The 24,104-nt window shown below is 41.7% G+C and overlaps 1 protein-coding gene across 1 annotated transcript in view; it reads right to left on the bottom strand.

Annotated features, from left to right (window-relative positions):
• Positions 1 to 5,616: 5,616 nt before the first annotated feature.
• The window catches only part of fars2 (phenylalanyl-tRNA synthetase 2, mitochondrial), a 217,574-nt gene continuing 199,086 nt past the window's right edge, over positions 5,617 to 24,104 (bottom strand). The window contains exon 7 of the mRNA XM_067434390.1: positions 5,617 to 5,870. Coding sequence (XP_067290491.1) covers positions 5,732 to 5,870 — 139 coding nt within the window. The 3' untranslated portion in view covers positions 5,617 to 5,731. The remainder of the gene's footprint in view (positions 5,871 to 24,104) is intronic.

Genomic DNA, 24,104 nt, shown 5'->3' with positions numbered 1-24,104 from the left:
ACCTTTTGTGTCTTCCGCTCCTTGTGCAAGGTGTTGTCTTTTGGACAGCTGTCAAGTCCCCTTGATTGTTTAGTCTACAGAACTAGACTGAGAGTCCATTTAAAGGCCTTTGCAGGTGTTTTGAGTTAATTAGCTGATTAGAGTGTGGCACCAGGTGTATTCAATATTGAAACTTTTCACAATATTCAGATTTTCTGAGATACTGATTTGGGATTTTGCTTAGTTGTCAATTGAAATAATCAAAATTAAGAGAAACAAACATTTGAAATATATCAGACTGTGTGTAATGAATGAATATAACATACAAGTTTCACTTTTTGAATGGAATTATTGAAATAAATCAACTTTTTGATGATATTCTAATTATATAAACAGCCCTTGTATAGTCTTGTCCTCCTTATACTGTCTTGGACAAGACAGACACATAAATATTAAGGTTGCATGGTTATTTATTAACATTTATCATGTAAAGACATAGGGAGTAGATATATTGCTTGCATAGGACACACTCATAACGACATGAGGTGATGGATGAAATCTTCTCTTTGCGTGTGATGCAGTATTTGCGATAAATGATTTCAAACATTTAATACTACTAGTCAAACCAATGAAAATGTGACTTTAGCATCAGTATCAACTCATCTAAAAACATCACAGTACCACAGACGTCAAAAGGCCAGTGTCAGATCCAAATCATGTTAGTTCATACATAACTTTTACTAATACAAACTGTATTTTTTCCTTTTTTGACCCCTTAATGGCTCCACACTCATTTAATTATATTTACGACGAGACTCTTAAGACTGTGATTCTGAGGAAGAGAAAATTGCATTTCCTTTGCAAGAAAATTGGCTGTAAAGACCTCCGACATGAATTCCCAGCTGAGCTGTTGCACTTTGCCTGAGAGGAAACAATAAAATGGGATTTAAAATATATCATATCAGATTTTTATGTATTTGTACCCATCTTTGAGTTTCAATAAATGGTAATACATAAACACCTGCACTTTCATCCAACACTTTTTTTTCTTGGTTCCACGAGGCTTCAGTGATGAATGGAAACAGACAGATATGAAAAACGAGCATAAGGAAACCTTTAGATAAGAGACTCACGGTTCCAAACAAGACCAGCACAGTCAAAATGTTTTGGTAAATCAAATGCGGACCCCCTTTATATTAGGTAGCCTTAACTACGTGTTACTAACATTTAAATTAATCATTTGATACAATGCACTTTGTGAGACCACAAATGCTATAATTGTTGATCACAAGACTTTGAACTCTGGATCTCACAGAACAGAGGTTTTAAAGCACACATGTCCGCTTGAGCACAAGTCACGGGCCAAATCAAATTTTGATCTATTTTTAGAAATGCATTGATCTTTAATGCAGAATCTGATCCGAGCGTTGAGCCCAGTGCTGATACTCCTCCACATTCAATTACGTGTCAAAAAAATCTTCACAAAATGCAAGTGTTGCTCTGACCATTGACATCAAAGATGGTGATAGATTTCTTTTTCTTTTCCCTTCTTTAAATTCCTCTTGATTGATCCTGTCCATTTCCATGGTGTTTGCCAGCCTCTGGTGCAAGTATTGATCTGAATTTTCTCTAAATCAAGTTGTACATTCTCAGAGAAACAGGAATATCAGGTTCAATTTTGCATTCTCCAAATCAGTACAAAGCTTAACCTTAACCTTCTCATCACATCGCTGGGAGAAGAGCTGCTTTGTGTGGTTTACACGGATCTAGTCGGATAGAACCACATCGTTATACAACCATTTTTAGTTTCATTTCAACAAATTATATCTTATGTTTTATATGTACACTACCATTTAAAATATATTTTATGGAAGAAATGACTACTTTTATTCAGCAAGGACATTACATTGATCAAAAGTCACAGTAAACAGATTTATAATGTTACAAAAGATTTCTATTTCAAATAAATGCTGTTCTTTTTACCTTTGTATTCATCAAAGAATCATTAAGGAAACATAAAGATATATAAAAATATATAAAGTACAACAGTTTTCAACATTGATAATAACCATAAATGTTTCTTGAGCATCAAATCATTATATAATGATTTCTGAAGGATCATATGACACTGAAGACTGGAGGAATGATGATAAATTCAGCTTTGACCACAGGAATAAATTACGTTTTACTATATATTCACAATATTACTGTACTCATTAATTGTATTTAGTACAGTATTCTTTCAAAAACATAATTTTACCACCCCCAAAGTTTTGAACAATATTGTATTTGTACAAATACAACTTTACCTTTATTTTTAGTTCTAAAACAAGCATTTAAACGAATGATGAAATCCTATCTTGCATAAATCAGAAGAAATGCGTTAATTGATAAGAAGCAGCCCCGGCGGACAGTCTCATGCTCAAAGAGCGTCCCATTCATCCCGTATCTGATTGCAGCACATCAGAAATGTATTACTGGGATTCTAATTGAGCTTGTTCCCCAAAGATAGATCCCTGTATTCTTTAGCCCCTCCTCAGAAACAAGAGCGCGACACATGGACCACACCATACGGCCTCATTAAGATGCAGAGGAGTCTCCGGCCTGCTCCAACAAATGCCATCCTGGTTGGGGTCAGCTTTTCCAATCTGTCTCTTTATACATATGAAGTAGGGCCAGGATAATAGGGATGTATTGTTCATGTGGGATCCAAAAGGGCGATCTGAAGAAGAGTAATATGTAGTAATATAAAAACTAACATTACTTTAAACAAACAAAAGAATGGACGAAAGAAAATATTGGTTAAGCAAAAAGACATTCTTGGCTATTTTATTAAAAAAGACTTACTAAAAAGTTGAGATTACAAAATAGAAATGTACACTACTGTTCAAAAGATTGGGGCTGGTAAGATTTGAAGTTATGCTCATAAAGGCTGCATTTATTTGATCATGAATAGAGTAAAAACAGAAAAACAGTTTTCTATTGTATAATATAGTAAAGTGTCATTTATTCCTGTAATCAGAGCTGAATTTTCAGCATCATTACTAGGGATGTTAACCGATGACCGTTTGACAGATGGTTGACCGTATCAACGTTAACCGATCAAAGTTGTCAGTTAAAAAAAAAGCAGGGTATTCTCACAAAAATGCGTATAAATAGTACGAGTGTGCAATGTCGTGGAATGTATACGCCAAAACTCATTTTGGCGTGTCTATGGCACGCGGTTTTTCGCGTGCATATGAGACGCATTTTATGGCGTATTATACATACGAACCCCCCACCCCACCACCCTAAACCTACCCAAGCGCGTGTCATATATACGCCATAAAGTGCGTATCATATGCACGCGAAAAACAGCGTATCGTATGCACGCCAAAATGAGTTTTGGCGTATACATTCCACGACATTGCACACTCGTACTATTTATACGCATTTATGTGTGATCGGGTTGAAAAAAAGTGATCTCTAAATTAGGCTACTATTACAGACAGTGGACTAAACGCTACTACCGTTAGCCGTCTCATTCCAAAATCTTTCTGTGTGAAGTGAACAAATCCCTCACACTCAATTTTTCATAACTCGCCTGTTTGTACTTTATAAACCAATAAAAACATTTGGCGCGAGGTCACAGCGTTTGGGTTTGCGCGCTCACAAGGTTTGCAAAAAGCAAACACTCGAGGTTAGAGCCAGGGCAGACGACAGGATGAAGCGTCATTCCACATAAGATCGGCTTACATTTGGAAATATATTACATCTACATTTCAGTGGTAACACATAAGGTATTGATCGTCATCTTTCTTTATTATTGTTAGCACTACCTCGAACTAAAGCGGCGCCTCTTCGGAGCTGTCATTTTCTTAAATGAGCCATGGCAATGTTTCAAATGAGCTTCTAACGCTAGACAAACGCCTTTATTTTCAACGCGATCACCTTGTACCCAAACCATTTAGAAACTAAGGAGCCATTTGTCCTCCGATTACAAACAAGCTCCTCGGCGGCGCGTTTGCAGGACTCATGTTTCGCGCTGAAGAGGATTTTAAAAAAGTGACGTGAGTGGAAGGGAGGCGGCGGCGCCAGGACTGTGTGTGTGTGTGTGTGTGTGTGTGTGAGAGCGGCAGAGGGATGCGACAGAGTTGTGAAATTGCAGGCGCGGCTCGCGGCTGTTATTTCAAATTGCGCAGCATATTTTAAACGAATCGGTTAACCGCTAATGAGGCTCGGTGGTCGGTCAAGAATTTGTTTAGTTTTCGCCAACCCTAATCATTACTCCAGTCTTCAGTGTCAAATTCCTTCAGAAATCGTTCTAATATGATGATTTCATTTATCATTTATTATTATCTATATTTGTGTGGAATACTCTGTGGCATAATATTATGATCAACTTCCTGATATTGCGGCGGTCAAGTCAACACCTCAAACTCGTTGTAGTGCTCCTCAAACCATCCCTGAACAATTTTGTTCCCCAGGTAAGCGGCGCACATGCACCCGGCCATCCACGTGATGTAAAAGAAAATATCATCAGACCAGGCCACCATCTTCCATAGCTTGGTGATCCAGTTCTGATGATCACGTGCCACTGTTGGCGCTTTCGGCGGGGTCAGGAGTCAGCATGGGCACCCTGACTGGTCAACATTGTTCTCTGATATCTACATAGAGGGTATATGGCTTATTTAAGGGCAAAAATTGTCCAGGTACAGTGGTTTTGTGTGTGTACAGAAAAAAGGATTTACTTCTACTACGTTAGAACCTTGACTTTTGATTAAAATTTTGACTATAGCAACATGTTGGCGTGTCATAGATGTAAATGAAAAAATGTATGGCTATTGGAGTAAGTATAATGCATTTCATTATCTTGGTAATTTCTGGCCAGCAGCTCATTACAGGCTACCTCATATTGTTCTTGAGAAAATACTAATCTAGAAATAAGGGCTCTTGTTTCCTGCTTAACATCAGGTTGGCATGGATCCAGGTGCATAAAAAGACTCTTTGATATTTGTGTTAAATCTGGCTGTGTTTCATTATAAAGCTGGAGTCAGCCTGTGGTGTTAAAGTCAGTGCAATCAGGCCTAGAGAGGTTATTATGACCCAAAAAGTCATTTCAAGGTCAAATCTTGCAAATGTTAAAGTGATGATTGCCCCCAAATTAAATTATCATTATTTACTCGCTCTCTTGTCATTTCAAACCTGTATTATGCTTTTATTTAGCAGTTTCTACACCGTTAGAGTTCATAGTGACCATGTCAGCGATGGTTACATAATGAAGTGCATTCTAGGCAGAGCAGAGCAAGATGAGCATTTGTGATTATAAAAGTATATATATAGAAAATGACAGATGGTTTGGGAAGATAAGACCCTTATTCCTTGGCTGGGTGTAGAGCTCTTTGAAGCTGTATTGAAACTGCTTTTGATTTGGACCTTCAACCCATTGGTTCCTATTACAGTCCACTATATGGAGAAAAATCCTGGAATGTTTTCCTCAAAAACCTTAATTTCTTTTTGACTGAATCAAGAAAGACATGAACATCTTGGACGCAATTGGGGTTAGTAAATTATCAGGAAATTTTCATTCTGAAGTGAACTAATCCTTTAAAGGTCATGATTGTGAGTAAATAATGACACATTGCTTTGAGTCTCCAATTATCTGCTTTAAAAAGAGTTTCCCCGTTTTATTCGTTACCACAGAGAGAAGTGACTACATCTGTGAATCTCATCATGTAAGGTGGAACACCATCATGTGGGTTGTTGGGAAAGTTCAGTATCTTCCCTGCACTCCGAGCTCTTTCTCTGCGGCCTGCTCAATGGCTGCGTGGATAATGCGCACTTCTTCCTGGGATAGGGTCCTCTCCATGTGACGATACTCCACGTGGTAACAGTGGCTCCTTCTCTTTGTCCTAGGAGTATAAAAAAGAGAAAGAGATAGTACAATTATAGAGACCATCTTAAATTGTAATTTCACCCCAAAACAAATTATTATTTGCTGTATAATTTTTCATACAACAACAGATCATTGACCACGAATGAGCATTTTATTCTAGCTTCATGCATTTTTCATAACACTTGAATGTGGGTAAGTTTCATAAAAAAGCTAAATTGAGCAACTAGCCTGAGAAAACCAAATTTTTGTCAAAACCTACGTCTGGATTGGATTCAGAATGATGATCAAAACACAAATGGAGTCAACACCCCAAAGTTTGACAGTCCTGTAGCTCGTCCTGGGTCAACATTTCATCCAATAACATCAGGCAGTTTTGATTTATATGCCATTTAATGTTTTATCATGTATTTTACATATGCATGTGATTACATGTGCTATCTCTTGCTTCTGGTTCTTTTTCACTTGTGCTTTGATCAGGAGATTCTGTACTCTTTCAGAAGATGTGTAATAGCCCCCCCCCCCCCACCGTATAACAGTGAAAGCAAGGAAAAAAAAATTTCCATCAACAGCGGGGAAAGAGTTTAAAGGGGGGGTGAAATGCTGTTTCATGCATACTGATCTTTTTACACTGTTAAAGACTTGGAATCCCATACTAAACATAGACAAAGTTTCAAAAGTTAAGGTGGACGTTTGATGGGAGTATTTCTTTGTCAAAAATATTACTTCCGGTTAGTCATAAGTTTCGGCAAGTTTTTTGCGATCATGCGTCCCCTTTGACGTTAATGGGGGCGGAATTTCCTTGTATGGGCCTTACGGACAATTCTACCGGAAGCGCGTGAGAGAGAGAGAGGGAGAGAGCGAAAGTAACAGGCTACGCCCATCAAAGCGCTGGCTTGTAGGATGCGCTGCACAGGTGATGTGCACATAACAATGTCACCAAAAAAGTGCGTTTTTGGTTGCCAGACCAAGACAGTCCTGCACAGATTCCCCAAAACCCCGCGTTAAGGCAACAGTGGATGTAATTTGCTTTTCCGGATCAGCAACTGAGTTGCGCGAATGTTTATATCTGTTCGCTGCATTTCGGTGCCGACTGTTTCATAAACAAGGCCCAGCTCGACGCCGGATTTTCCCAATCGCCTAATGCTGAATGATGGAGCAGTCCCAACGTTAGAAGGGTGAGTGAGACTGCTTCAAATGTCTGTGTTTTTTTTAGTCCGCTTACTGTCTACACAAACCACGCGTAAACACACAAACACACGTGCACAACTGCACTTCCCACATGTACACCTTCAAAGACAAAAATACGACGATATAATTCAAGTATAAATATGTAAATAACACAAGCCGCTAAGCATATTATATAGTTAGTGTATAACTTGTACCACATAGAGACGTCCTGCTCTAGTCGTTTTTGCTGCTGCTCCTGTTCAACTGCAGCCTCTGGGTCTGATTCCGGATCATAGATGTATGGCTGTATCTGATTAACAGCCATATTTTTATTTTGAATAAAGTTTTTTTCCCGCTGTTAGGGATGACGCACTCGACTCAACATAGCAGCAGCGAGCACACGTCATTATTTAGCTCCGCTCACACGACACGCCCCCACCCGCTCGGCTTTTTTCGGAAAGACTCGGAACAGCGCATCTTTCTTATATAATTATTAAAAAAATAAAGACTTTTCGGAGATATGCAGGATGCAATGCTACTCTATAGGTACTCAAGATTGACATGACACTGACTGAAACTGAGTGTTTCACCCCCCCTTTAAAATTAATTTGAAGTCAAACAATACTTTTGTGTGATGAACAGACAGAAATGTAAGCTTTTATTTATAAAATGCATACCTTGTGTCTTTAGTAACCCAGGACATCATTCACTTCCCTCCCCACCTCATTCAATTTTAAAAGTTTGACACCAACCTTTTTAGTATTACACAATCATTTCTTAAAAAAATACTATATAATATTAAAAAAAGTAATAATAATAATACATGTGCCTCCTTTTCCATGCATTATTTGTAAAAATCGTTTAGGGTCGGTAACGACCCACGGTGTGTAACAGGTCAAGTATGGTTTTTTTTCTGCGCAACAATAATTGAATCTTTGATGACTGAATAAGTGCAATTCACTTTTATTCCTCAAGGTAACACTAGCAATGTCTGATGCACAATGATGAAGTGACATTTCATTCATAGTCACCGCAGGCAGCAAACAAAAGAATAGAAAAAATGGCTCAGCGATTTACTGCAGAGCAAGTGCTGAACGCAATCAAATATACTTGTGTCACCGCTGGTGGATCTGGTAAAGAAGCTGTCAGTGATATAAATATTGACTTTGAAGATGTTGAAAGTAATAAATATGTTTGAGATTGTGAATATGAGGCAGATGCTGAATGCACTGAAACGAGCCCTGACGATGACAGTGAATGGTATTAAACATCTGTGTAAAATGAACCCTTACAAGCTCCAAATGGGAGCAAAATATGCTTTATTTTATTCTGCTTTAATTGTGACTCTAATATCAGAAGAATTTAAAATTATCGCAACAGGTAGAGATCAATCAGTGTTAGATATAGATTGAGGTCCCTAAAGACCTGAATATGTAATCATCATTGGCGAAACATTCATGCATTTAAGGGTTAACTCATCTTTCTCTTCCCCTTCAGTGAGCTGTTCAACACTAAAATCAGATCTTTGAGTCAATGAGTTGTGAACTTGAATTATTTAAATCAGTTTTGTGAACTGCATCAACCAATTCATTAAAAAGATCAGACTCAAAACAACAATAGCTCGTTTGGTTCTAGAGTTAATCTCATTAATCTGGTCGCAGCAGTTCTGGAGTTCATAACTCGAAGAAGGGGGCGATTATCAATGAAAAATGACTTCAATTTCAGCCAGTTTCTCATGTCAGTTTCACAAAATGGTCATTAGAAAAATGTGCCTGTGGAGACATTTCAGAAAAATGATAATACTTCGCTTTTTGCGTGTTTCATTTCACTTTTGCATGTCACTTAAAAAAGTTACAGCTTCAGTTCTAGTAGAAACATATAAATGTAATTCTGCCAATGTTTTATCATGTTGTTTTTTTTGTTCATCTTGCAATGAAATCCAGGGCATGGTGCTAAAGGTTTAATGCTCTATCGCGTTAGAAAATAATGCACCACGTACACTAAACCCTACACTAAACCTGACTGATAACGTTAACAAAAACACATTTACTGAGGCAACCGTGCAAGTCTGTGAGCTCTTTTACCGTTACTCTTGTTACGCAGGACTCTCCATATTGCGACTGAAGAGCTGTACCAGGTGAGCTACCGAGCATGTTTCCTATGTAAAAAAAGCCATACAAAAAAAGTTTGAATCAGGTCTCCTCCGTTGTACACTTGGCTAGGGTCCCATAAATGCGGCCCTAAAAGTGCAGACTCCAGTATTTCAGGGAGCTAATATTGGGGACAGGTGGCGGAGGAGTCAAAGGGCTATCCACTGAGGGCTATTCAGCTCCACTGGCAGGCATCGCGGAGGAGTTCTCCCGGCCCGAGCGGCAGTGTGCTTTCACTTTGTGTTTGTTTATTTTATATGATCAAAGTGTCATGAAATATTCATCAGTTCCTCCTCCTACCCTTAAGTATTAAACCTGGTTACATTGGTGTTTTAGCTGGTAAAAACGTGCCTCTACCTACATTTCTGCAAAACGTACTCGGTTACTTTCGTAACCTCGGTTCCCTGAGAGAGAGGAACGAGTATTACGTATGGGAAAAACTCCTTTTCTCGAGAATGTGAAGCAAAACTTTTAATAAAGGTATCTATGTAAAGCGCAGTGAGCTGCACGGCCATAGCCCAGCGCGAGGAGCGCTCTGATTGGCCGGGCTGCGGCAACTGCAGGAACCTATGGTGAGGCGGCTGAGAGGAACGAACCAATGGGGGGCGTTCCAGAAGCCCGCCGAAAAAGGTGCTTATATTTGCATACAGGAGGCTATATAAGACCCTAATTCGCCATAGGTGTCAGGTTTTAAGATCGACTGAAGCGATACCTGAGAAGCATAAACACGGCACGGAACGTAATACTCGTTCCTCTCTCTCAGGGAACCGAGGTTACGAAAGTAACCGAGTACGTTCCCTTTCGAGAGAGGTTCCTCGTATTACGTATGGGAACACAATGTAAAGCGCCGTGTGTGCTGACTGACCCAGTATACCCAAAGCACATGTTATAAACCCCCGAGACACCGACAGAGGCGGCTTATAAGGGGAATGAAGAACCGGAAGAGTCGGTTCGTTTGAACAGCTGATCGGACATAGTCGGATCTTATGATGAATGAATAGTGCTTAAGGACTAATGTGTACAGGCCAAAATGTAAGGCAATCTGTTTGCCAGGGTCAAGATAGAGCCTAGATGGAGAGAAGCCCTGCTTGTAGAGCTGGAACCTCCAACTTGTAGAATCTGATAAAAGTGGACGGAGAGGCCCAGCCTGCCGCCGCACAGATATCTTCCAAAGAAATGTCACACGACCAAGCCCAAGATGAGGCCATGCCTCTAGAGGAGTGGGCTTAAATGCCTGTAGGACAGGATAGGTCCTGGACCTATATGCTAGTGGGACTGCATCCACTATCCAGTGTGAGAGACTGTTTCATGACAGCACAAACTTTAGTGCGGCCACCGAAGCAATGAAGAGCTGATCCGACTGCCTGAAGGGGGCGGAGCGCTCTAGATACAATCTCAATGCTCTGACTGGGCAGAATAGGTTTGCGTCTTATTCTCTCTGAGACGCGGGTTAAGCAGTGCAAAGACCTGCATACTGAAGGGGTTGATAGCACTTTCAGCATAAAACCATGCCTCGGTTTGAGCACAACCTTGAAGTTGCTGGACCCAAACTCAAGACAGGAAGGGCTCACGGAGAGTGCAGGTAAGCCACCCACTCGGTTAACCGAGGCCACAGCCAGCAGAAAAACGGTTTTGAGTGATATGTGCTTCAAGCTCGTGTTCTGAAGTGGTTAGGAGGGGGAACCCTTCACGGCCTCCAAAACCATGGCGAGGTCCCAAATAGGGACCGAGGTAGGGGCAAGGCGGGCTGAATCTCCTGGCCCCTTTAAGAAAACACACAATAAGATCACTTTTCCCTAGTGAATGTGCCGCGATCGGAGCGTGGCTAGCTGCTATGGCGGAGACACACACCCCGAGTATGGAGGGGGGACGACCCGCATCCATTAGCTCTTGGAGAAAGCGAGCGGTTCCGCCAGTTCGCATGAGTGTGCGTCGATGTTTCGCGTAGCACATTGGTTAGAAAACCACTGACCACTTCAAAGCAGAGCTGCCAGATAGCAGGGGCTCTAGCTTCCGAAATAGTGTTCATAACTTGTCAGAGAGGTTCCCGGATACCGTTGATGGGCCATACGTGGAGGGCCCACAGCTCGGGATTGGGATGCCAGACCTTCCCTTTCATTGGCAGAATAGGCATGGGGCTGTGTCTGACAGCTGAAACAGTATGGAGAACCATGTGCGGTTCTTCCAAAGTGGGGCTATTAAAAAGCACAGGCTGCAGCTGGATCGCGATCGGAGGGAACATATAGAGGGAGTCTGGGCCAACATGGGCCAGGGCATCCCTGCGTTTGCAGAAAAAATATTGGGCAGCGTGTGCTGTGCGAGCTGAATTGTTTGCGGGTAAAGGGACCATCCCCCTGGGGACATGGGTCCTCTGGATAACATGTCCGGACCCTGATTCAGAATACCTGGCACGTAAGCCGCCCTTAGGGAGCTCAGATTGTGCTCTGCCCATAAAAGGAGATGCTTAGCCATGCACGGTTCTTATGCCGTAAGTCTTGAGTCTATGACAATGACTGTACTGATAAGCCTGCCCCTCGAAGGCGAATCTCAAGAATGGCCTGTAGTGGGGGTGGGGGGGTTATCGTAACGTGAAGTATGCGTTTTTCAGATCTATTGAGAATGTGCGCGAGGATTTGTTTCACCGTCAGCACCTTGAAACGAGCGTGTCATAAGTGCTTTGTTCAGATGCCTGGAAAATGGGCCTGAGACCGCCACCCATTTTCGGCATGAGGAATTAGCGACAGTAAAAACCTGACTCGCTAGCGTCGGGTGTACTGTTTTCGCCGCTCTCTCCTTTAACAGTCTCAATGCCTCAGCGAGAAGCACGTGACTGACACTGCTTCTTACAGAGGGCTCGACCACGGCTTGAATCGCGGGGTCTGCGAGCAAAACTGTAGCGAGAACCTCGTTTTATATGTTCAACACCCAATATTATATACCAGGAATGGCCTGCCAGGCCTGGGCTCGTAAAGCCAGGGGTTGAATTAGATTCGGGGGCTGGCCGCTTAGTAATAGGGGCCTGTTAGCCGGGTTGCTTGTGCTGTAACACTGCTTGTAACACTGTGGGGATAGTGTTAGTTTTGGCGGTGCAGGCTTTGCAGTGGGCGCACGCCTCACATTTATATTGTGTGTGCGAGAGTGAACTTTGTGAAAAGTGCTTGGGTGCAGGAGTGCAGACTGTAAAGTGGGCACATTTCCTACATAGAAAGCTCTTTTGTGTGTAGTGTAAACAATGTGCAGTGGCGCACAACCTACGTAGAATACCCACGGTGCAAACCAGTGAGCAAATCCACAGGGGTAAACGCACACAGCATAGTGTGCAGACGAGCGTGTTTAACACAGGCTAGTTGACTGCAATATTTCATCTCCAGTCACTTAACTTAAGGGAACTGGGAGAATGTAAGGAAGTGCGGGTGGTATGTGAGCCATTCCACAATGCCGTTATGCTCTAGTCTAGACTGAAAGCGCGCATGCAGACAAGCGTGTTTGACCACAGGCTAGTTGACTGCAATAAGGCTAGTTGACTTTATATGGTGTAATCCGGCCGCGGCGGGATTTATTTGTGATTTTGTGAGGCTGAATTAACAGTGCTTATGTAGGGGTGCACACTGTGTAGTGGACACTTTGTCTACAGTGTAAAAACCTTTCCAGCCGCCTGAATAAAGGGGACTGGAAGTGATAGAGTGAAAAAAGGGCTTAGCTTGGCAGCCATTTTCCGACGCCCTTATGCCCTGACAGTGAGCGCGTGCTATGACGTAAGCCGCGCTCTAGTCAGCAACGCGCTGTGGAAGGGGCGCGCGCTATCATGACAAGGCAGCCATTACAACTTCCTTGGCAGTAAGCGCGCGCTGCAGCGACATTGTTCTTGACATACCCAACAGCCCGAGCTCGCTCGTCTAACTTACTCTAGTATTCTCTGTCCGCAGCGCTTCAGCACGGCGGCGGTAGAATGAGCACGGCGAGAGCTTCGGCTCGAGTTTGTTTATTCACTCTAGTATTCTCTGTCCGCGGCGATAGAGCGACAGGACGAGAGAATTGGAAGCGTGAGGTAAAACTCTGTCCGCGGCGCTTCTAGCACGGCGAGAGCTTCGGCTCGAGTTTGTTTATTCACTCTAGTATTCTCTGTCCGCGGCGATAGAGCGACAGGACGAGAGAATTGGAAGCGTGAGGTAAAACTCTGTCCGCGGCGCTTCTAGCACGGCGAGAGCTTCGGCTCGAGTTTGTTTATTCACTCTAGTATTCTCTGTCCGCGGCGATAGAGCGACAGGACGAGAGAATTGGAAGCGTGAGGTAAAACTCTGTCCGCGGCGCTTCTAGCACGGCGAGAGCTTCGGCTCGAGTTTGTTTATTCACTCTAGTATTCTCTGTCCGCGGCGATAGAGCGACAGGACGAGAGAATTGGAAGCGTGAGGTAAAACTCTGTCCGCGGCGCTTCTAGCACGGCGAGAGCTTCGGCTCGAGTTTGTTTATTCACTCTAGTATTCTCTGTCCGCGGCGATAGAGCGACAGGACGAGAGAATTGGAAGCGTGAGGTAAAACTCTGTCCGCGGCGCTTCTAGCACGGCGAGAGCTTCGGCTCGAGTTTGTTTATTCACTCTAGTATTCTCTGTCCGCGGCGATAGAGCGACAGGACGAGAGAATTGGAAGCGTGAGGTAAAACTCTGTCCGCGGCGCTTCTAGCACGGCGAGAGCTTCGGCTCGAGTTTGTTTATTCACTCTAGTATTCTCTGTCCGCGGCGATAGAGCGACAGGACGAGAGAATTGGAAGCGTGAGGTAAAACTCTGTCCGCGGCGCTTCTAGCACGGCGAGAGCCTCGGCTCGAGTTTGTTTATTCACTCTAGTATTCTCTGTCCGCGGCGATATCGCGACTGAACTAGAGAAGAGGAAGACTGAGGAAAAACTCCGTCTGTCCGCGGCGCCTCCTCAGCGCGACGGTATAGTGACGAGAGCTTCGGCTCGAGTTCGCCTATTCACACTAGTATTCTCTGTCCGCGGCTGTAGCGCGACGGAATGAGAGAAGAGTGAGGACAACTCTGCGGCAGCGGCGGAAGAAGAGCCGCGGCGGCGGCAGAGTGAAGAGAGCTTCGGCTTGAGTGTGCTCATGTCCTCTAACATTCTCTCTTTCCGCGGCGCTATTCAGCGCGACGGGACGAGAGCAGAGGGAGAGTGAGAAGAGCTCCGTCTTTCCGCGGCGCTTAACGACGCGGCGGAACGAGAGAGTCCTCGAGTAGAACAAGCCTGTAAGCTCTAGAAGTGGCGTTGCAGCGGCAACACACACACAAACACATATAACACTCAACATAGACACAGTTTAAAGGATATATAACGCCGGATGGCGTAGCTGGAACGGCAGAGAAGGCGGAGAGGGAGTCCGTCGTCCTCAGCTGCAGGTTCCGCTGGTGCCTTTTCAACGGCGGTGCTTCTTCCGGAGACCAGCGAAGGTATCGCTGAAGGAGATAAAATCTGACACCTATGGCGAATTAGGGTCTTATATAGCCTCCTGTATGCAAATATAAGCACCTTTTTCGGCGGGCTTCTGGAACGCCCCCCATTGGTTCGTTCCTCTCAGCCGCCTCACCATAGGTTCCTGCAGTTGCCGCAGCCCGGCCAATCAGAGCGCTCCTCGCGCTGGGCTATGGCCGTGCAGCTCACTGCGCTTTACATAGATACCTTTATTAAAAGTTTTGCTTCACATTCTCGAGAAAAGGAGTTTTTCCCATACGTAATACGAGGAACCTCTCTCGAAAGGGAACTCCAAAAACATACATACAATTGACATTTTTGGAGTTTTTTTCTTCTAAGGAGTAAGTTTTCATGTGGCTTTAGAAGACTTTAGCCACTTTTCCACCGTCAGGCCAAACCATTCTGGTCGCTTTAGTCTTAGATCTTTAGCTTTAGTCTTAGATCTTTTTAATGATGTATAGTTTGTCAAGGTAATTACTTACATCTGATAGTAATTTTGAGCTAATTTAAACAAAGAGACCTTCAGTGCGTCCTCGTCCTCGTGACGGTTATCAGGTTAAAGGGTTAGTTCACCCAAAAATGAAATTCATGTCATTAATGACTCTAATGTCGTTCCACACCCGTAAGACCTAGACACAGTTTAAGATATTTTATATTTAGTCCGACAGCGTATCCAAGTGTATGCACACTATACTGTCCATGTCCAGAAAGGGAATAAAAACATCATCAAAGTAGTCCATATGTGACATCAGTGGGTTAATTAGAATCTCTTGAAGCATCCAAAATACATTTGGGTCCAAAAATAACAAAAACTACGACTTTATTCAGCATTGTCTTCTCTTCCACGTTTGTTTTCAATCCTCAAATAAAGATTCAAATGGTTATGAATTAGCGTATTGATTCATGATTCGGATCGCCAATGTCTCGTGATTTCAGCAGTTTGACACGCGATCCGAATCATGAATCAATTCGCTGATTCATTACCGTTTGGATCTTTGAGATTTTAAAACAAACACGGAAGAGAAGACTATGCTGAATAAAGTCGTAATTTTTCAGATTTTTGGACCAAAATGTTTTTTCGACACTTCAAGAGATTCTAATTAACCCACTGATGTCTCATTTGGACTACTCTGATGATGTTTTTATTCCCTTTCTGGACATGGACAGTATAGTGTGAATACACTTGCATACGCTCTCGAACTAAATATAAAATATCTTAAACTTTGTTCCGAAGATGAACGGAGGTCTTACGGGTGTGGAACGACATTAGGGTGAGGAGTTAATGACATCAATTAAATTTTTGGGTGAACTAACCCTTTAACTCTTCCATTTCATGCCGATCCGGCCCAGCCGGTATGGATATGGTTTAGTTTTCCCCCGTGCTGCTTTAATGGAGCTCTTTGCAAAGTTATACAAATGTGTCAGTTGTTGCCTTGGCATTTAAAAAGTTTAAAGGCTGTATGAGATGGAAATAGCAGCTGCGTTATGGAGGATGATCATATATTTATTTTAATTTTGTTATTAACTTTGTGTATACTTTGCTGGGCCAGCTATAGTGAAACTGGTAGCCAGGTGAGTGACAAGAGACCAATCCTGAGGGCAGTACATGCATTCTACCAGCACGGCTCCGGGCCGATCTTTGCGTGCCAAACCAAGCTCAAGGGGAGATATTACCGTAACCATTACGTGTCATTCATAGAACCACTCGACCCAATGGTGGAGATGCAGCTTTTGAATATTATGCACAAGGTGCATTACGTTTATTGGTCATTTTGAAGATTAACAGCTTGGATTAACTCTTATGTGTTACACAGGAGAAAGTAAGTCATACAGGTTTGGAACGACACAGGGATGAGTAAATGAAAACAGAGTGCTCGTTTTTGGCTGAACTATGCCATTGATGTTTGTTTAGTTGTTGTACTGCAGTTATTTCTGCACAAATAAGTTATACAACAGTGTATGTGAGGTCAAGCTAATACATAGATGAAACTTGTTCAGGGAGCTGCCAGTCAACAAACGCTCTCTCACACACATGCAGTATAAAACTCGTCTCAAGGGAGAAGCTGGATTAACAAAGAACAAGAAACTACAAAGTTTTCACTTACACAGCGCTCTCCAGGGAGAAGACCAAAGTCAAGCATGATTCCTTTTTTATTGTGCATGCTGTATGTAAGCAAGACTGCAGAAAACTGAGGAGAAAAGCCAAGGGTTTGGACTCTTTATAAAGCAATGAAGTGAAACAAAATGGCTGACAGGAACTGCAGCAACGCAGCTGCTGGGATTCCAGTGCAAATCAACAGGGAGATGTGAGGCTACATCGGATTCACTTTGCCGATATTGGATTTGCAGTCAGCGGGCCTGGTGCCCACTGGGATGTAAACTAATAAAATAATGCATCAGAGAAGCACCCTTAGAGTCAAACTGTTCCAAAATGCTTAGTGTATTTCACTAAAGTTGCAATTCTACGCTTCCTACTGTCTCACAATCTGAGATGGTAGAAATTAGGCAAATGTTCAACATATAAACATGTACTCATTAAAAATGTATGTTTTTAATGTATACGCATCTTAACGTTTTTAAAGATGTACAAATGTGTTTGTAGAATACTGAATTCATAGACATAATAGAATGATTTTACTGTACTCATTAAAAATACCATATATAATGCATTTACCTCATTTGAAATTATAAGGAATTTGTTTGATGGTCCACTTAAGACATAAGACATATGTGTAACATATTCATTTCTGGTGTCTAGTTTTTTGTTGTTGTTCTGTGCTGATTAATTGCATTAAAAAATGGTTTACATAATATATATACTTATACATATTAATGCAATTATCTAATCAACCAATCACATGGCAGTTGCTTCAATGCATTTAGCGGTGTGGTCCTGGTCAAGACAATCTCCTGAACTCCAAACTGAAAGTCAGAATGGGAAAGAAAGGTGATTTAAGCTATTTTGAGCGTGGCATGGTTGTTGGTGCCAGACGGGCCGGTCTGAGTATATCACAATCTGCTCAGTTACTGGGATTTTCACGCACAACCATTTCTAGGGTTTACAAAGAATGGTGTGAAAAGGGAAAAACATCCAGTATGCGGCAGTCCTATGGGAGAAAATGCCTTGTTGATGCTGGAGGTCAGAGGAGAATGGGCCGACTGATTCAAGCTGATAGAAGAGCAACTTTGACTGAAATAACCACTCGTAACAACCGAGGTATGCAGCAAAGCATTTGTGAAGCCACAACACGCACAACCTTGAGGCGGATGGGCTACATCAGCAGAAGACCCCACCGGGTACCACTCATCTCCACTACAAATAGGAAAAAAAATCTACAATTTGCATGAGTTCACGAAAATTGGACAGTTGAAGACTGGAAAAATGTAGCCTGGTCTGAAGAGTCTCGATTTCTGTTGAGGCATTCAGATGGTAGAGTCAGAATTTGGCGTAAACAGAATGAGAACATGGATCCATCATGCCTTGTTATCACTGTGCAGACTGGTGGTGGCGGTGTAATGGTGTGGGGGATGTTTTCTTGACACACTTTAGGCCCCTTAGTGCCAATTGGGCATCGTTTAAATACCACGGCCTACCTGAGCATTGTTTCTGACCATGTCCATCCCTTTATGACCACCAGGTACCCATCCTCTGATGGCTATTTCCAGCAGGATAATGCACCATGTCACAAAGCTTGAATAATTTCAAATTGGTTTCTTGAACATGACAATGAGTTGACTGTACTAAAATGGCCACCACACCTCAACCCAATAGAGCATCTTTGGGATGTGGTGGAACAGGAGCTTCGTGCCCTGGATGTGCATCCCACAAATCTCCATCAACTGCAAGATGCTATCCTATCAATATGGGCCAACATTTCTAAAGAACGCTTTCAGCACCTTATTGAATCAAAGCCACGTAGAGTTAAGGCAGTTCTGAAGGCGAAAGGGGGTCAAACACAGTATTAGTGTGGTGCTCCTAATAATCCTTTAGGTGAGTGTATAATAATATAACACATTTTTCTTAATATATGCACATCTGTGTGTTTATATATATATATATAACATAATCATACAATTAATTTTACACAGTACGCACACATATATTATGTAAACACTAAATTATGTATTATATTTGATAGCAAAATATATTAGATGCTTTCAATACTTCTATATTGCAGTATCAGTATCAATACAGCCTCTCTCAATAAAACAGCATTCTCACAGTGAAGAAGCTAAAAATATCCTCCAGAAGAGTGTGATCCCTGGGGAAGCTCGTCCGTAACTGATTGACACATAAGGAATGATCATACCTGGTGATGTGTGAGGAGAGAAAACTAATCAAACCATAGTTAGTTTAAACAAAGACAGAGGTAAAGTAGAAGCAATTCATGTAAACCCGACAGAAAAACAATGATATAAATAGACAGCTGTAAAAAAAAGACAGCTATGAATATATCTGTAAAACGTGACGGGTTTCTACCCACACATGCTGTGGTGAGCGATTCTGCAAACTTGTGGAACGTCGGCTGGCGTGCAGACGCCGTATAACAGCCAGAGATCTACTGTGAGAGATCCACAAATGCAGAGCCTGACAACTTTTGGGCTATCACCGGCTGCCTCTGGGACATGTACGCTTTCACGCATCCCAAACAGCCAAAGCAGATAATTGGATAAAGTGATTTTCATCCAGCACGAACGTTTTTTCTTCTTCTTCTTTTCATTTTTATAAATCATTCCCTTTATCTCTCACATCAGCATATTGTGAGAAGCTGCTTAAAGCTAGGAGTTAAACTGCAGTCAAGAAAAAAAATAAAAACCTCTAACAAAAACTAGCTATATTGGCAAGTGTAGCTATTGTTAACTAAAGCTATTTTATAAACTTTTCAGCAAAGTCATAGTGCTAACTTGCTTTAAGCAACTGGAGGACAGTATTTTTAGACCTTTGACTTCGACCTTCACTTTTTATTGAGATACAGCTTTTCTGACAACTGGCCTCATATGATTTATGACCAGAGCAGAATTTATCTGGCAACTACAACTTGAAAACAGCCTAATGTATGTAACGGAAAACAGTGCGGCTTTAACTAAATAATACTACCCATGAAGATGCAGCACAATGCATCTTTAGGCCTTCAGAGTCATATTTGAACCATTTCATTTGCATTAACCAACCAAATGAAACAATTATGTAAAAAACAAATCACCCTTCTTAATGTTTCATATGAGCGAGAGAGCATATTTTAGGAGAATTTTGTTATATTCTCTCAGCTAAAGCCGGAGGCGCAATACAATCTGATATGTCACAACATGTGTCACGCAACATCGCTAGTCAGAAAATGTACTGGACAAGCTACATTATTATGAAAACTGAAGTAAGCAGCATTACTATTTTTAGCTAGTTACGCTGAAGGACATGACAGCGTGTGGCTGGCAAAGCTAACAAGACCCAAAAGAAAAGCACCATGTTGAAAATTGGCCGTCACATCACCGTTTTTACTCATTTTCAACTTCAATATTTCACACATATGTAATGAATCAATTAAGATGATAGATTTGGAGCTAGCATGTTATTTCCATTGAGGTTTATGCTTTATGCATAGCTTCCTGTGTCTCTTTGGGTCTGTCTGGCTTGGTAAAAAGAACAGCTGACATTTTCAGTGAACACACAGGTGTTCAATAATTCAGTGGCCACAGAAGGCGAACAGTGATCCAAACACACACAACAATTCCATTTTATTGGAGCTGACTCTGTTTTATTGCCTGGCAAAATTTGGTGTGGGAGTCGGCAGGTGCAGTTATTCATACAGGCTTTGCTGCAAATGGAAAGGTGTGTGTGACAAACTGCAACGAGGCACATAAGAGAGAGAAAAAACAACAACAGCACAGATATGAAATCTATTCTGAGTGACAGAAGAAGAACTGAACCTGAGAGAGACGGCGAGAGTGTCTCGGAGACGACGTTTGTTAGCTGTTTATGATTAAATTGCAGAAATCCGAATTCATTTGACATTGACTGAGGATTAGTTTTATCAAACGAAACTCTAAACATCTTCTCAGAGCACGAGAATACAGAAACCTCATAGTTTCTTTTGTCAAAACTGCCAGTGCAATACATTTTCTTGAAACATTTGCATAGTTTTAGCTAATAGAACCCCAAAAAAGATTCTTTAAACAACAGCAGAACAGTTGTTTTTATACTCAGGCGAACATCTATTTTTAGATTACTATTAGCATGTGTACATTTTCTATATGGCTAGTTTACACCAAAAGACTACCAGCTGCTTTTTCCAACCTTTAATTAGGGATGTTAATAAAACCTAGTGCAAAACTCCCATGCAGCCATAGAGATTCATTAAACAGCCTCGGTAATGTGATAAATTAATCACAGGCTTGCTCATTTGCAGCCCACAGTTTTAATGTGCAAATATACATTACTTCTAATAGTATAGAACTGAACAGATTTAGCCTTCGCTATCCATTCACAGCTGTAATTGAAAATTGGCCGTCCACGTTTTTTCCAATTTTAATTTTCATATTGGCTAATATGAAAGGGTGCATAACACACAGTTTCTGCCAATCTCATGTTAATCTTGAGTATCTATAGAGTAGTATTGCATTCTTCACATCTCAGAAGAGTCTTTAGTTTTTAGTTCACATAATATAGTTCCCAACATCATATTTATAAAAGACAGACACGCTGTACAGATTCTTTCAGAAAACAGCTGAACTCGTGCAGACGTGAATTGAGCAGAGCTAAAGAGTCACAAGCACGCTTACACACACGCACGCACGCGCGCACGCACGCACGCACGCACGCACGCACGCACGCACGCACGCGCACGCGCACGCACACGCACACGCACACGCACACGCACACGCACACGCACACACACACACACACACACACACACACACACACACACACACACACACACACACACACACACACACACACACACGCTGTACAGATTCTTTCAGAAAACAGCCAAACTCGTGCAGACGTGCATTGGGCAGGCGCGCACGCACGCACGCACGCACGCACGCACAAACACACACAGCATTATCCTTGGATCACTTTTGAAACACACATTTGATGCAGTTTCACTCACCCCCTGCGGTTTTCACTCATGACTGGGAACAAACACACACACTGCATCCACTGTCCCCTTAACGCTGGGTTATTTGGGAAGCTGAACAACCGGAAACACACTTCTTTAGTGACATTGTTGTTTTCATGTTCTAAACACAAAATGACAGTGCTGAAGTGTATCCAGGAGAAGTGATTTACAAAAACAATAGTCTCACAATTAGATGACATGTCCCGAACACTTCAACATAAAAAAGTAGCATAGTTTGAACCAGTTTAAGTTTTAAAATTCATTTTACACTCCTATGGCAAGCTTTCCTTCCCCCAAAAAGTGGGGTTCAGAACCCTCAGCATGTGCTGACCCCGCTCTGTGATTTTACTTGGCCTAACATTTTGTGGCTGAGCTGCTGTTGTTCCCATTCGTTATAATCCCACTAACAGTTGAGCGTGGAATATTTAGTAGTGAGGAAATGTCAGGAATGGACTTATTGCACAGGTGGCAACCTATCACGGCCCCACGCTTGAGTTCACTGAGCTCCTGAGAGCGACCCATTCTTTCACTATAGTGTGTAGAAGCGTCTGCAGGCCTAGTGCTTGATTTATACACCTGTGGCCATGGAAGTGCATGCAATGATTTGGAGGGGTGTCCTAATACTTTTGCCAATATGGTGTATATAATATGTATATAATTAATGCAATAAATGCAGATTTTTGTGTCCCAATACTTTTGGCAAATATTGCATCCTTACCAGAACCTCTTACTATCTAATATGCAGGTGATATCCTACAAGCTTTTTTGCTTGGTGGGGCCGAACTAGACAACTTTCCAAAACCATTTGACCTTCTTGCAAGGAACATAAAAGGAGCATTGTTAAAAAATGATACAGGTCACTCGTTTTTTTGTTGTTGAAATTGCAATGAAGGGAGACTGGGGTTTTCAAGCTTCAAAAAGCAACAAAAAAAAAAGCATCATAAAAAAGGCAAGTGTTGAACTGTTTATGTACATAAAAACTTGACTCCAGGTCACCAAAACTTTGATGCTTTAAAAAGATAACGAAGACAATGTAAAATAAATCCACATGAATTGAGCGGTTTAATTCTTCTGAAGATATCAACATGCTTGCTTGATGAGTGAGAACCAATGAGGTTTATTCTAACGCCACGCAAGTTGAGCTTCCGTTTACAGCGTTTAATGTAGTTTGATCAGTGTTTATATGCAAATTATTCTAAATTAAATCTGTTCATCATCAAGTGCTTGTATAAAGCATCACAGTTTTGTTTGTGCTGACTTTCACCTGAGGGACAGAAATCATATAAAATATCTTTATAAGAGTTTCTAAGATGAATCAATGTCTAATAGGTTTGGAACAACAGAGTGAATAATTGATTTTCGGGAGAACTAACCTTTTAAAAGTCCCAGTGCCCATTTGTTACCAAGAGAACAAATCTTTAAAATCCTTTTGTGTTTCATGAAAGGGCATGAAGGTGAGTAAATAATGACAGAATTTTCATTTTTGAAGGAACAATCCCTTTAACTATTCTGGGTAATGCTAATTTGATCATGCTTTTTGCTACACTATAGGCTTCGTAAATCACATTTTAAATCCATTTTACCAAATTCCACAGATTTCATGAGCACAAACACATGGAAAAATTGTTCAGATTTTGTGAGTGCTTAAAGTCGGCATTACATGGTGCTAATCTTTTCTTCCCTATTGTGACGTATGAGCGAAACTGCTCAAACCGAACAAGAACAATTGTAGGGCGGGGCTTGATTTTGTCCACGGGGAACTGATTGCAATTGGTGGATCTCATGTGAGTGACAGGTCGCCCCACCCTCGGCATCAGGCAAGAGAGAGAGAGAGAGAGAGAGAGAGAGAGAGAGAGAGAGAGAGAGAGAGAGAGAGAGAGAGAGAGAGAGAGAGAGAGAGAGAGAGAGAGAGAGAGAGAGAGAGAGAGAGAGAGAGAGAGAGGGTAAGATATTCAGACTCAAGATTATAAAGAATGGTATTTTTTTATCTAATAGCGACTTTAAGTATCAGCTTTGAGTTACAAAACAGATAAAGTGTACAGAGAAACATTTCAGGGAACTCTGTTTGCTGATCACTGTTTTCAGCTATAATTACTTTTATTAGGTATTGCATTTGGATGTTTATTTAGGCATTATCAAATACTAATTTCTGTCACAGTATTGATTATAGTTTTTGTTAAAAAATATGTTGAATCTAAAATAACTGTTAAACAGTCACCAACTGATCCATAGATGTGTGTGTGTGTGTGTGTCAGTTATACTCTTGATGGTTTAGTTTAACCCTTTAATGTGCTCTTGCCTGCATTAAAGGATAAGAAATCTCAAAAAAAAGTTAATGTTTAAAAACATGT

Source organism: Pseudorasbora parva, chromosome 24, assembly GCF_024679245.1.
Source record: "Pseudorasbora parva isolate DD20220531a chromosome 24, ASM2467924v1, whole genome shotgun sequence".
Classification (NCBI taxonomy): Eukaryota; Metazoa; Chordata; class Actinopteri; order Cypriniformes; family Gobionidae; genus Pseudorasbora; species Pseudorasbora parva.
The sequence above is the reverse complement of the archived record's forward strand: the minus strand, read 5'-3'. Positions and strand labels throughout refer to the sequence as shown.